We start from the raw sequence: 15,070 nt of genomic DNA, 5'->3' as shown, positions 1-15,070 counted from the left end.
TTCTCGGTATCGCGTGCCCTCGAGGAGGCCGGAGCCTGTTCCGCTTGGCACGAGGCCCTCGGGCGCCGTATGGCCGCGTGCCCAGTCTCCGGGCCCTAGCCTTGACGTGACCCTGGACAGGCGCGGGCCGGGTGGTGGGGATGAGCGGAGGCGCGGACCGGTTGGTGGGGGTGGGCGGAGACCCACGCCGCTCTCGGCCAATCTCAAACCGCACGCGTCCCGGCCCATGAGGGTGGAGGGGGGGCCCGACCTGCACGAACCTGCTCCGCGCTTCAAGGTCACCGTCTCTCAGACCAGCGTGCCTTCCAGGAGGTCGGAGCTTGCGCCGCCGCGCACGCGGCTCGCAGCGGCCGCGTGGCAGCGTGCCCAGTCGCCGGGCTCCAGCCTGGCCACGGCCCGGGACGCGGAGCGCGGCCGGTTGGCCCGGACCGGGTGTTGGTGGGCGGGTACCCCGCCGCCCCCGGACAATCACAACTCGTACACGTCCCGGCCGTTGGGGCGGCTGGTCCCGGGCCGGCAAGAGCCCGCCCCGCGCTTCAACGCCGACGCCTTGCAGCCGCCGCCGCCGTCCCTCGCGCGCTGCGGGCTCGTGTACGAGTACATGTTGTACCCGGGGATGATGTGCACCCGGACGTCTCCCGACGGCCGCGCCGGCTCGCCCCGGGTGCGCCGGGAGAAGGACACCGTCGTCTTGCAGCAGCAGTAGTGGAAGAGGTTCACGTAGGCGCTGCGGAAGTGGCGGTTGGTGACGCAGTACAGGAAGTTGTTGACGCAGGACTTGCTGAGCGCGAAGAAGGCCAGGTTGTAGAAGAGCCGGTTTGAGACGCCGTGGAGCGAGCCGACGGCCAGGGCGACGCCGAACGGCAGCCAGAACACCACGAACAGCACGAAGCTGTAGAAGTTGGTCTTCATGAGGGAGTAGTCCCAGCTGAAGGCGACGGGCGGCTTGAAGCTGGGCCGGGACTTGGCGTCGCGCACGCGGAAGGCGATGCGGGCGTAGCAGGCGAGCGTGAAGGCGGTGGGGAGGAACACGAAGACGGCGCCGACGACGGCGTGGTAGGGCAGCAGGCTGGCGAGCCTCAGGGTGCAGTAGTCGGGCCCCAGGTCCAGCAGGAACTGCAGGGTGACCGCCAGGCCCGAGAGCAGCCAGATGGCGAAGAGGGAGACGGTCAGCCGGGCGGACGTGAGCAGCGCGTAGCACTGGTGGCTGAGGCAGAGGCGGCTGTAGTTCTCGGCGGCGATGGCGGCCAGCGTGAGGACCGTCACCAGGCAGCAGAGGATGGCGAGGAACCACTGGAAGTGGCACACGCCCAGGGAACCCTGCAGGCCCGCCAGCAGCATCACGCTGGAGGCGGGGAACACCATCCCCGTGATGAGGAGGTCGGCCAGCGCCACGTTCACCAGGAACACGTTACCTGCAGGCAGCACAAGGCACCATGAAGACCAGCAGAACTGGAGCATAGAGCTGGATTATTGATTGACGAAGGTAGTGAAGACCAGCAGAACTGTAGCATAGAGCGGGATTATTGATTGACGAAGGGAGTGAACACCAGCAGAACTGGAGCATGGAGCTGGATTATTGATTGACGAAGGGAGTGTGAACACCAGCAGAACTGGAGCATAGAGCTGGATTATTGATTGACGAAGGGAGTGTGAACACCAGCAGAACTGTAGCATAGAGCGGGATTATTGATTGACGAAGGTAGTGAAGACCAGCAGAACTGTAGCATAGAGCGGGATTATTGATTGACGAAGGGAGTGAATACCAGCAGAACTGGAGCATAGAGCTGGATTATTGATTGACGAAGGGAGTGAAGACCAGCAGAACTGGAGCATAGAGCTGGATATTGATTGACGAAGAGAATGAAGACCAGCAGAACTGGAGCATAGAGCTGGATTATTGATTGACGAAGGTAGTGAAGACCAGCAGAACTGTAGCATAGAGCGGGATTATTGATTGACGAAGGGAGTGAATACCAGCAGAACTGGAGCATAGAGCTGGATTATTGATTGACGAAGGGAGTGAAGACCAGCAGAACTGGAGCATAGAGCTGGATATTGATTGACGAAGAGAATGAAGACCAGCAGAACTGGAGCATAGAGCTGGATTATTGATTGACGAAGAGAGTGCAGACCAGCAGAACTGTAGCATAGAGCTGGATTAATGTTTGACGAAGGGAGTGAAGACCAACAGAACTGGAGCATAGAGCTGGATTATTGATTGACGAGGGGAGTGAAGGCCAGCAGAACTGGAGCATAGAGCTGGATATTGATTGACGAAGAGAATGAAGACCAGCAGAACTGGAGCATAGAGCTGGATTATTGATTGACGAAGAGAGTGCAGACCAGCAGAACTGTAGCATAGAGCTGGATTAATGTTTGACGAAGGGAGTGAAGACCAACAGAACTGGAGCATAGAGCTGGATTATTGATTGACGAGGGGAGTGAAGGCCAGCAGAACTGGAGCATAGAGCTGGATTATTGATTGACGAAGGGAGTGAAGACCAGCAGAACTGGAGCATAGAGCTGGATTATTGATTGACGAAAGGAATGAAGACAAGAGGATAGCTCTCGGTATGCATCATTTGATATGAGTAATTTTGTGAATGGAACGGGAAGTCAGATGGAACGGAAATGTGTAACAACTGTGGCGGATTGTGTGGACCCAAATTTGCAAAGCCAAAGGGAAACTTTATAGATCTGGATTATTGTTTGAAGTGAAGACAAGAAAATCAATATTTTGACCACCTTAGCTCTTGGTATACATATTTTGATAGGAGTAATTTTTGTGAATGGAACGATAAGTCAAATGGAACGGAAATATATAACAACTGTGGCGGATCGTGCGGACCAAAGTTCGCAAAGCCAAAGGGAAACATTATAGTATTAACTAGTTTAACGAATTTTAACAAGATGGTTAGTATTTTAATAAATTTCCTAGTCGATAATCAGGTCCAAAGCCGGGGGTCTAGTACTTTTTAAACAAAAAAAAATTTTTTTTTCGCTTTTATCGGAGCCGTTTGATTACATAGTTTAAATTTTCGATCTGCTAATCGAATGATTCAATAGTCTACGTAGCTGCTCCGGCAGCGAATTCTAGCGGCGGGTGCGGAAACTATGTGTGATTCGCGTAAAGAAATGTAGTTGGAAAACACAATTTGCGTACATATTTATCACTCTCGGCATAATTTTAATGAATCATAGGTTAAATTTCGAATTATAAGGGTATTTGCAGCATGAAAAACACAAATATTTGCTCGTTACGGAGGTTAGATGTTACTCATCTCATTACGAGTACTGAAATTTCGCTCACAATTATTTTCCTCGTCATTACTACTAGTTAAGAGTTATTTTTGTAAACTGAACACTGTACCTAGTTTGCATTTGTTAAACATGGGTGCCGTAATTTTGTGATACTTGCATTCATTTGTTCCACGGCAAGTTAATGAAAGTGGCGCCCTCAGGTACTACACGTTATTGAGTTATTTGAATAGTAGGCTCTGAAGTTTTGAAGTAACTTACTTAGTGGTCAGGACAGACACTATTTTTGAGACAGTTCCACCATCATTAAAAAATTTAATTTCACAACGAAATAATTTTATTTTACGCACATTTAGTAAATAGATTTACAAGTTATATGTCCGGATCTTAGAGACAATAAAAAGCATATATTTTGTGGATCTTTACATAAACTAGTTACAAGATCTACCTCATAACAGTTTAAACAAAAAAACCATTCCTATTTGCTCAAAATACGCGCAAATATGATGCGAGTCATGGTTACACATTCGTGGTTTCAGGTTGCTTTAAAATTTCTCCAGCTCCAAAGACCGTTATTGCTCTGCTAACTAACTCGCCAGTTAATTTTAAGCCAAATGCAGTCGAAGCCAGACATAAGCCGATTTGTCCAGCTAAGCTGTTCTGTAGCAGGATTATTTCTGCCAATGCATACTTCCCGTATTCCAGAGAACGATAGAAGTCTTTATCTCATGCAAATAACGTATATATGATTCAATATACGTTAATTATATTGCTAACTTCAAATAACCCTGACCCCACGTAAAAAAAAAAACAACCTTTTTTTTTAGTACAAAATGCCGAATTTCAGCAATGCCTTTCGATCGTTCGTCAATTTTTCAGATAAGACATGCTATGAAAATCATTTTAAGGGGGATTATGTCCCACTATCACGATTTTTATTCTTTCTTTTTACTATAATTCTAATTTTTTTATCTATTTATCCCAATTTTTGGCATGCCAAGTCATACATCACATTTCCCAGACCTTCTATTCTTTGTTGCAAATACATATTTACTAACAGACTCTAGTATGTAAGCACCGCGTGTTAATGACTTGCGACTACAACTATCATGATATTCACACTACTTCACAAGTGTTGACTTCAACAAGTAACCAAACCTAAGTCTTATGTCATGTCAGACCAATTTTTTTGACGTGACGTCTAATAAATCGATGAACGCCGGCTGCACGCACGAAAAAGTGTCCCGTTGCTGTATCCCGTTACGCTCATTGTACGCTTGCGCCGCATCTATCTCTCTTCCACTCGATTGGAACCATCCATTTGACTTTTTCGAGGCACATTAAACTTGAAAAACTCCCATTCGTTTCCTACTTTTCCTATCATCCTATCCTTAACAGAATAACACAGATTGGAAGAAGTTAAATAGCAAACATATATAAAAGTTATAGTTAAAATAATCTCTTCGTTAAAGTAATAAACATATTTGAATTAATGAGTGCAAATAAAAGTAAATTTATCAATTAAATTGTAGATTTCATTTCACTCCTTCATTGTATCCATACAAAATAGTGATAATTCAATAAAAATTATTCAATTTTATTCATAAAAGTATGCAATCATTTCATCATGGTTTTGTTATGACGTTGTCACGTTAAACTATCGTCCGTAAACCGACTTTACAGAAAACCAATTTTTTTTTAAAACGTGGGATGTTATGTTTTAGTAAGCAGTGATTCTACTACATATGGAGTTACATAGAAATTCGGTACAATCCATAAAATTAACTAATATTGCTGTGGTTTTTCAAGGGAGTGGGATGATGGAGATTCCTTCTGTATGCATTGAAAATTTACTAACAAGGCATGTAGATTATATGTCTTATTGATTTTAGAAATCACGTTGTTTACGTTACCACCAGAACTCCATCCAGGAAAGTTTGAATGCAAGAAAGTTTTTTCAAGCAAAGTAGGATTGCGTCAATGATGCAGTATTTTTAAATTTCATACGCGATACAAACGAGCATTAATTTTTTTAATCCTCCCGTATTAAGCAATGAAAAAAAACATTAAGTACTTTATATACTTCTAGTGTCCTGACAGATCAACAATGTATATTTTATCATTTTTAAAATTCTTTTTAGTAACTACCTACTATTATCAATTAATTTTTAAAATTAAAAATAAAAATCTGGAATTCCAAATGATAAAATATATTAAAACATAATTAAGAAATATGAAAGGTAAACTGGATAAAATTCATGAAAATTTAATCGTAATCATTATTTAAACATAAAAGCAGATATTGGATTTAAAATCATGGTGACATTTATGGGTTTTTATCAACTAAAAAAAAAAATGAAACTCTTGATTACATAATCATACGATATATATATTTTTTTATTTTCAGTAATTAATTTCCGCTCGCTGGTTTTTTTTGGTTTTGTGATCGCAGGGTGAGTTGAGGCAGAAGCTACGAGTCGTAGCAGCTACCACCAGCCCCTGGTTGCTTATCGAGCCGAGACTGATGGAGTATGTGACCTCTTTCTGGGCCGAGCCTCCATCGACACAGCACGGGCTCCATAGAGCCGTCAGGAAGTGGACATGCCATTTCAACGCACCCTGGAAGTGTTTGGAGAGGGGATCCACACATAACACTTAGAAACGCGCAACTTAGAACAATCATAACTTAGAACTGTCGAGAGAATAAAAAAAATATACGTAAATTAGAACTGTCATAAGTTAGAACGGTAGTATCTTAGAAACAGGTAACTTAGAGACACATAACGCCTAAAACAAGCAAATTATAAACGTCAGAACATAGAATTCTCGAAAAAAATTTCCACGTAACTTAGAAACGCAATAACTTAGAAACGCAATAACTTAGAAACGCAATAACTTAGAAACGCTATAACTTAGAAACGCCATAACTTAGAAACGCCATAACTTATAAACGCCATAACTTAGAAACGCCATAACTTAGAAACACGTAAATTAAAAGTGCCACAACTTATAAGTGCCACAACTTATAAGTGCCACAACTTATAAGTGCCACAACTTATAAGTGCCACAACTTATAGTGCCACAACTTATAAGTGCCACAACTTAGAAGTGCCGCAACTTAGAAGTGCCGCAACTTAGAAGTGCCACAACTTAGAAGTGCCACAACTTAGAAGTGCCACAACTTAGAAGTGCCACAACTTAGAAGTGCCACAACTTATAAATGTCACAACTATTAATGCCACAACTTATACAATTCTATCTCATGTGCTTTTAAGTCATGTGTTTCTAAGTTATGTCAGCACCCCTATGGAGAGGAGCCACAACGAAAGGCTGAGGCAACCCATCCCAAGCATCGCCACCACACACTCCCCCCTCGACCAATCAGGCTAACCTGTAATCGACTCGAGGAATGCCCCTGTTTCCAGAGTATAACAAGGCGCTCAACCAGGTCTACCACGTGTCTCATCGCGCCCAAAGATGTTTCACTTCAAAAAATATATATATTGGCGTGTGAGACCGTCTTATGGTTTACTTATCTGACTGCGTCAGGGGTGTATGCGTGTTAGTGAGGCGGGATGATAAGCGCGACGCTCGCTGGTGCTTCTAGCGCGGTGTCTCCTCTGGACTGGCGAGCAGTCTTCTCCCAGTGCGTATGAGCGGTGACCGTAACACTACACTGCGGAGAAATGAAGATAAAGGTGTAATGCAAGTCCCTTAAGTGCTTTCAAGAATCTATACCGGTTGTTTTACGCCTAAAAAATTACTTTTTAAAACATGCGTTTTAGCCATTTTAACTCTTCTAAAATTACAGTCTAAAAAACTTAATCCAAAATAAAAAGTACTTTTCGGGCCCTCAGCGAACTCTTAAAATGCTTTTCGTAAGCAGACCCCCACTCGGATATCTCGAGAGTAGTTTTTGAAATCGCGTTATTTATTTCCTGAAGCTCTGCGCGCCGTGTGTGTGTGAGTGCACGGGTGGGCGGAGCCCTGTGAAGGTCTTTGTGTCGACGTTTACAGGAACGGTGACATTTCAAAATTAAAAAAAAAAAAAAAAAAACTAGCTATCACGAGGAACAAGAATAAATGTAACCCCTCCCTTGATCCCCCCCCCCCCCCACATAGAACAGCTGGAGAGCTGGAGCGAGAGAGGGGAACTCTGGAGTCTTCGGGGGTCGTTGAACCCGGCCGGGGCCCACACATCGATTCCGGTCGAGTCTTCCGGAGAGGGGGAGGTTCGGCGGGGGTCTCGTATCGACGACCGTCGATCTATCGACACGTGCGCGCGCGCGCGCGCGCTTTTCCTGGAGGGGAAGCCTTTTCACAGACGAAGAGAGCAAAAACTCGAAGTTCCCCGAAGTTCATGTTTTTTTTTTCTTTTTCCGTATCTTTAATGTAGCTATCCTAACCTAATCAACCGTCCGCAATGATTTAAAGTATTTATAATGTAGCTAACCTAACCTAATTGACCATTAGTAGAGACCTGCAAAATTCGCGGATTCATTTCTTGATATGCTACAATTCAAATAATTATACAGGGGTCGAAAATGGTCACTTAACTCACTTACAGTCACTTATTTTGCATCAATCACTTTTTTGTCACTTTTTTTTTAAACAGTCACTTAATTTACTTTTTTTTTCGGTATTGGTGCCCAAAATTTGCATTTCCGTTTATGAAAGTGACATTAATTAAATGCTTGAATTTGTGTTTTTGACCGTAATCAAGGTATTTGCCGTTTGCCATAACACGGATTGTGTTGAGATCGTTTTTTACATGTGTAAAAGCGTAAACAACAACTGAAGTCGAACTATCTATTAATTGATTCGCCCTACAGAATAGATCAGCTGACGTGATGGCAGATAACCTATGTTCGCGCCAGTGTGTTCTGTAGTTAGTCTGATTACGGTCTTAAGTTAGTTTTGTCCTTAGGGGCCTTTGCTAGCGATATGACTTGTGTAATGCTATACTATTATTTGAGATAAAAAAGTAACCGGAAAATAATATAGTTGTGTTTTGATGTTTTCTTTTTTCTTATGTGGTGAAGATGGGGAAGTGTCGTTTTCGTAGCGAGTGGCTAGAGAGGCGCGATGATAATAGATATATCATTAACGAGTGGGCAAAAAAACGTAACGATACTGATGATTTTTGTGCAGTTTGCTGTGTCACAATCAAAATATCAACCAAAGGGTATCAAGCACTATCTCAGCATGCTACTTGCGAGCGACATAAGAGTGAATGTCGAAATAAGTTGGCTCCTAGTCAGCTAAAATTCACGGTCTTTCGACTTTCATGTTCAGCTTCTACATCAAGTGAAGTGTCCTCAGAAAACCATGTTAAATGTCTTTACAGTGTACGAGATAGTGCAACAAGTGCAGAACTGAAATGGGTAATGAAATGTATTATTTCAAATTATTCAGCATCATCTTGTGGAGGAATAGCTGACATTTTTAAAAGTATGTTTGGTGAGGGTGTGCCTGAGGACTTCAGCCTGAGCAGCACTAAATTTAGGTATCTACTAACAGATGCATTAAGCCCATATTTTCGTAATGTTATTTTGAAAGACATGGATGGTGAATACTATTCAGTGTGCTACGATGAAACAACAAACCACACAGGTAGAAAGGAACTGCAAATTGCTATCAGGTCACCTTTTTAGTCACTTATTTTCCTGGAGATCACTTTTTTCTCACTTTTTCTATCACAAAGGTCACTTTTCTCACTTTTTTCCAGTGAATAAAGCACTTTGAGGCCTGATTATACCATAGCGCTGCTTCTGCAATTGGTTCACTGTTAATCTGGAGTAATGAGGGCTAATTAGAGACCCTCGCTCAAAGAAGTGTCGAATCACAGACACTCAGTCGAGACGACTCACAAGTCAGCAGTCAATGAACAGTTGGCATTTGCCCGAGTGTGTGGAGTGTAGTAGAGTCTATCCTGGAGGTCATTGAATCCGCGAATTTTGCAGGTCTCTAACCATTAGTATCCTTTTATCAACACCACCATATTTAATTACAATGAACCAAAAAAAAAAACCCGAAGATGCACGATCGGGCGTTCGGCTCTCTCGTCTGTGAAAAGAAGGCTTCCCCTTCCTCGAGGGACGTCGGGCGAGGGAACCAAAGACTCCTAGGGGGTCCATGGGGGTCTTAGGGGGGTCTCAGGGGGTCTCAGGGGGTCCCAGGGGGTCCCAGGGGGTCTCAGGGGGTCCCAGGGGGTCTCAGGGGGTCTCAGGGGGTCCATGGGGGTCCATGGGGGTCTTAGGGGGGTCTTAGGGGGGTCTCAGGGGGTCCCAGGGGGTCTCAGGGGGTCCCAGGGGGTCCCAGGGGGTCCCAGGGGGTCTCAGGGGGTCTCAGGGGGTCCCAGGGGGTCCATGGGGGTCTTAGGGGGGTCTCAGGGGGTCCCAGGGGGTCTCAGGGGGTCCCAGGGGGTCCATGGGGGTCCCAGGGGGTCTCAGGGGGTCTCAGGGGGTCCCAGGGGGTCCATGGGGGTCTTAGGGGGGTCTTAGGGGGGTCTCAGGGGGTCCCAGGGGGTCCCAGGGGGTCCCAGGGGGTCTCAGGGGGTCCCAGGGGGTCCCAGGGGGTCCATGGGGGTCTTAGGGGGGTCTCAGGGGGTCCCAGGGGGTCTCAGGGGGGTCCCAGGGGGTCCCAGGGGGTCTCAGGGGGTCCCAGGGGGTCTCAGGGGGTCTCAGGGGGTCCCAGGGGGTCCATGGGGGTCTTAGGGGGGTCTTAGGGGGGTCTCAGGGGGTCCCAGGGGGTCTCAGGGGGTCCCAGGGGGTCCCAGGGGGTCCCAGGGGGTCTCAGGGGGTCTCAGGGGGTCCCAGGGGGTCCATGGGGGTCTTAGGGGGGTCTCAGGGGGTCCCAGGGGGTCTCAGGGGGTCCCAGGGGGTCCATGGGGGTCCCAGGGGGTCTCAGGGGGTCTCAGGGGGTCCCAGGGGGTCCATGGGGGTCTTAGGGGGGTCTTAGGGGGGTCTCAGGGGGTCCCAGGGGGTCCCAGGGGGGTCCCAGGGGGTCTCAGGGGGTCCCAGGGGGTCCCAGGGGGTCCATGGGGGTCTTAGGGGGGTCTCAGGGGGTCCCAGGGGGTCTCAGGGGGTCCCAGGGGGTCCCAGGGGGTCTCAGGGGGTCCCAGGGGGTCTCAGGGGGTCTCAGGGGGTCCCAGGGGGTCCATGGGGGTCTTAGGGGGGTCTTAGGGGGGTCTCAGGGGGTCCCAGGGGGTCTCAGGGGGTCCCAGGGGGTCCCAGGGGGTCCCAGGGGGGTCCCAGGGGGTCCCAGGGGGTCTCAGGGGGTCCCAGGGGGTCCCAGGGGGTCGGGGGTCTATGGGGGTCTTAGGGGGGTCTCAGGGGGTCTCAGGGGGTCCCAGGGGGTCCCAGGGGGTCCCAGGGGGTCTCAGGGGGTCCCAGGGGGTCCCAGGGGGTCTTAGGGGGGTCTCAGGGGGTCTCAGGGGGGTCCCAGGGGGTCCATGGGGGTCTTAGGGGGGTCTCAGGGGGTCCCAGGGGGTCTCAGGGGGTCACAGGGGGTCCCAGGGGGTCTCAGGGGGTCCCAGGGGGTCTCAGGGGGTCCCAGGGGGTCTCAGGGGGTCTCAGGGGGTCCCAGGGGGTCTCAGGGGGGTCCCAGGGGGTCCCAGGGGGTCCATGGGGGTCTTAGGGGGGTCTCAGGGGGTCTCAGGGGGTCCCAGGGGGTCTTAGGGGGGTCTCAGGGGGTCTCAGGGGGTCCATGGGGGTCTTAGGGGGGTCTCAGGAGGTCCCAGGGGGTCCCAGGGGGTCCATGGGGGTCTTAGGGGGGTCTCAGGGGGTCTCAGGGGGTCCCAGGGGGTCCATGGGGGTCTTAGGGGGGTCTCAGGGGGTCCCAGGGGGTCCCAGGGGGTCTCAGGGGGTCTCAGGGGGTCTCAGGGGGTCTCAGGGGGGTCCCAGGGGGTCCCAGGGGGTCCATGGGGGTCTTAGGGGGGGTCTTAGGGGGGTCTCAGGGGGTCTCAGGGGGTCCCAGGGGGTCCATGGGGGTCTTAGGGGGGTCTCAGGGGGTCCCAGGGGGTCCCAGGGGGTCTTAGGGGGGTCTCAGGGGGTCTCAGGGGGTCCCAGGGGGTCCATGGGGGTCTTAGGGGGGTCTCAGGGGGTCCCAGGGGGTCCTCAGGGGGTCCCAGGGGGTCCATGGGGGTCTTAGGGGGTCCATGGGGGTCTTAGGGGGGGTCTCAGGGGGTCCCAGGGGGGTCCCAGGGGGTCCATGGGGGTCTTAGGGGGGTCCTCAGGGGGGTCCCAGGGGGGTCCCAGGGGGTCTTAGGGGGGTCTCAGGGGGTCTCAGGGGGTCCATGGGGGTCTTAGGGGGGTCTCAGGGGGTCCCAGGGGGTCCTCAGGGGGGTCCCAGGGGGTCCCAGGGGGTCTCAGGGGGTCCCAGGGGGTCTCAGGGGGTCTCAGGGGGTCCCAGGGGGTCCATGGGGGTCTTAGGGGGGGTCTTTAGGGGGGTCTCAGGGGGTCCCAGGGGGTCCCAGGGGGTCCCAGGGGGTCTCAGGGGGTCCCAGGGGGGTCCCAGGGGGTCCATGGGGGTCTTAGGGGGGTCTCAGGGGGTCCCAGGGGGTCTCAGGGGGTCCCAGGGGGTCCCAGGGGGTCTCAGGGGGTCCCAGGGGGTCTCAGGGGGTCTCAGGGGGTCCCAGGGGGTCCATGGGGGTCTTAGGGGGGTCTTAGGGGGGGTCTCAGGGGGTCCCAGGGGGTCTCAGGGGGTCCCAGGGGGTCCCAGGGGGTCCCAGGGGGGTCCCAGGGGGGGTCCCAGGGGGTCTCAGGGGGGTCCCAGGGGGTCCCAGGGGGTCCATGGGGGGTCTTAGGGGGGTCTCAGGGGGTCTCAGGGGGTCCCAGGGGGTCCCAGGGGGTCCCAGGGGGTCTCAGGGGGTCCCCAGGGGGGTCCCAGGGGGTCTTAGGGGGGTCTCAGGGGGTCTCAGGGGGGTCCCAGGGGGTCCATGGGGGTCTTAGGGGGGTCTCAGGGGGTCCCCAGGGGGTCTCAGGGGGTCAACAGGGGGTCCCCAGGGGGTCTCAGGGGGGTCCCAGGGGGGTCTCAGGGGGTCCCAGGGGGTCTCAGGGGGGTCTCAGGGGGGTCCCAGGGGGGTCTCAGGGAGGTCCCAGGGGGTCCCAGGGGGTCCATGGGGGTCTTAGGGGGGTCTCAGGGGGTCTCAGGGGGGTCCCAGGGGGTCTTAGGGGGGTCTCAGGGGGTCTCAGGGGGTCCATGGGGGTCTTAGGGGGGTCTCAGGAGGTCCCAGGGGGTCCCAGGGGGTCCATGGGGGTCTTAGGGGGGTCTCAGGGGGTCTCAGGGGGGTCCCAGGGGGTCCATGGGGGTCTTAGGGGGGGTCTCAGGGGGTCCCCAGGGGGGTCCCAGGGGGGTCTCAGGTGGTCTCAGGGGGTCTCAGGGGGTCTCAGGGGGTCCCAGGGGGTCCCAGGGGGTCCATGGGGGTCTTAGGGGGGTCTTAGGGGGGTCTCAGGGGGTCTCAGGGGGGTCCCAGGGGGTCCATGGGGGGTCTTAGGGGGGTCTCAGGGGGTCCCAGGGGGTCCCAGGGGGTCTTAGGGGGGTCTCAGGGGGGTCTCAGGGGGTCCCCAGGGGGTCCATGGGGGTCTTAGGGGGGTCTCAGGGGGGTCCCAGGGGGTCTCAGGGGGTCCCAGGGGGTCCATGGGGGTCTTAGGGGGTCCATGGGGGTCTTAGGGGGGTCTCAGGGGGTCCCAGGGGGTCCCAGGGGGTCCATGGGGGTCTTAGGGGGGTCTCAGGGGGTCCCAGGGGGTCCCAGGGGGTCTTAGGGGGGGTCTCAGGGGGTCTCAGGGGTCCATGGGGGTCTTAGGGGGGTCTCAGGGGGTCCCAGGGGTCTCAGGGGGTCCCAGGGGGTCCCAGGGGGTCTCAGGGGGTCCCAGGGGGTCTCAGGGGGGTCTCAGGGGGTCCCAGGGGGTCCATGGGGGTCTTAGGGGGGTCTTAGGGGGGGTCTCCAGGGGGTCCCAGGGGGTCTCAGGGGGTCCCAGGGGGTCCCAGGGGGTCCCAGGGGGTCTCAGGGGGTCCCAGGGGGTCCCAGGGGGTCCATGGGGGTCTTAGGGGGGTCTCAGGGGGTCTCAGGGGGTCCCCAGGGGGTCCCAGGGGGGTCTCAGGGGGTCCCAGGGAGGTCCCAGGTGGGTTCTTAGGGGGGTCCTCAGGGGGTCTCAGGGGGTCCCAGGGGGTCCATGGGGGTCTTAGGGGGGTCTCAGGGGGTCCCAGGGGGTCTCAACGGGTTACAGGGGGTCCCAGGGGGTCTCAGGGGGTCCCAGGGGGGTCTCAGGGGGTCCCAGGGGGTCTCAGGGGGTCTCTGGGGGGTCCCAGGGGGTCTCAGGGGGTCCCAGGGGGTCCCAGGGGGGTCCATGGGGGTCTTAGGGGGGGGTCCTCAGGGGTCTCAGGGGGTCCCAGGGGGTCTTAGGGGGGTCTCAGGGGGTCTCAGGGGGTCCATGGGGGTCTTAGGGGTGGTCTCAGGAGGTCCCAGGGGGTCCCAGGGGGGTCCATGGGGGTCTTAGGGGGGTCTCAGGGGGTCTCAGGGGGTCCCAGGGGGTCCATGGGGGTCTTAGGGGGGTCATCAGGGGGGTCCCAGGGGGTCCCCAGGGGGTCCCAGGGGTCTCTCAGGGGGTCCCAGGGGGTCTCAGGGGGTCTCAGGGGGTCCCAGGGGGTCCATGGGGGTCTTATGGGGGGGTCTTAGGGGGGGTCTCAGGGGGGTCCCAGGGGGTCTCAGGGGGTCCCAGGGGGTCCCCAGGGGGTCCCAGGGGGTCTCAGGGGGTCCCAGGGGGTGTCCCAGGGGGTCCATGGGGGTCTTAGGGGGGGTCTCAGGGGGGTCTCAGGGGGTCCCAGGGGGTCCCAGGGGGGTCTCAGGGGGTCCCAGGGGGTCCCAGGGGGTCTTAGGGGGGTCTCAGGGGGTCTCAGGGGGTCCCAGGGGGTCCATGGGGGTCTTAGGGGGGTCTCGGGGGTCCCAGGGGGTCTCAGGGGTCACAGGGGGGTCCCAGGGGGTCTCAGGGGGTCCCAGGGGGTCTCAGGGGGTCCCAGGGGGTCTCAGGGGGTCTCAGGGGGTACCAGGGGGTCTCAGGGGGTCCCAGGGGGTCCCAGGGGGGTCCATGGGGGTCTTAGGGGGGTCTCAGGGGGTCTCAGGGGGTCCCAGGGGGTCTTAGGGGGGTCTCAGGGGGTCTCAGGGGGTCCATGGGGGTCTTAGGGGGGTCTCAGGAGGTCCCAGGGGGTCCCAGGGGGTCCATGGGGGTCTTAGGGGGGTCTCAGGGGGTCTCAGGGGGTCCCAGGGGGTCCATGGGGGTCTTAGGGGGGTCTCAGGGGGTCCCCAGGGGGTCCCAGGGGTCTCAGGGGGTCTCAGGGGGTCTCAGGGGGTCTCAGGGGGTCCCAGGGGGTCCCAGGGGGGTCCATGGGGGTCTTAGGGGGGTCTGTAGGGGGGATCCTTAAGGGGGGTCTCAGGGGGGTCTCCAGGGGGTCCCAGGGGGTCCATGGGGGTCCTTAGGGGGGTCTCAGGGGGTCCCAGGGGGTCCCAGGGGGTCTTAGGGGGGTCTCAGGGGGTCTCAGGGGGTCCCAGGGGGTCCATGGGGGTCTTAGGGGGGTCTCAAGGGGTCCCAGGGGGTCTCAGGGGGGTCCCAGGGGGGTCCATGGGGGTCTTAGGGGGGTCCATGGGGGTCTTAGGGGGGTCTCAGGGGGTTCCCAGGGGGTCCCAGGGGGTCCATTGGGGGTCTTAGGGGGGTCTCAGGGGGTCCCAGGGGGTCCCAGGGGGTCTTAGGGGGGTCCTCAGGGGGTCTCAGGGGGTCCATGGGGGTCTTAGGGGGGTCTCAGGAGGTCCCAG

At 54.6% G+C, this 15,070-nt stretch overlaps 1 protein-coding gene across 1 annotated transcript in view; it reads right to left on the bottom strand.

Moving 5' to 3' along the window:
* Nucleotides 1-288: 288 nt before the first annotated feature.
* LOC134541380 (melatonin receptor type 1B-A-like) overlaps nt 289-15,070 on the bottom strand; it is a 119,744-nt gene continuing 104,962 nt past the window's right edge. Inside the window, exons 3-4 of the mRNA XM_063384804.1 lie at nt 473-1,415; nt 289-385 (exon numbers count right to left, since the gene is read on the bottom strand). Of these exons, the coding sequence (XP_063240874.1) occupies nt 289-385; nt 473-1,415 (1,040 nt within the window). The remainder of the gene's footprint in view (nt 386-472; nt 1,416-15,070) is intronic.

The sequence above is a fragment of the Bacillus rossius genome, chromosome 18, assembly GCF_032445375.1.
Source record: "Bacillus rossius redtenbacheri isolate Brsri chromosome 18, Brsri_v3, whole genome shotgun sequence".
Taxonomy (NCBI): Eukaryota; Metazoa; Arthropoda; class Insecta; order Phasmatodea; family Bacillidae; genus Bacillus; species Bacillus rossius.
This window is presented reverse-complemented; position numbering and strand designations above follow the sequence as displayed.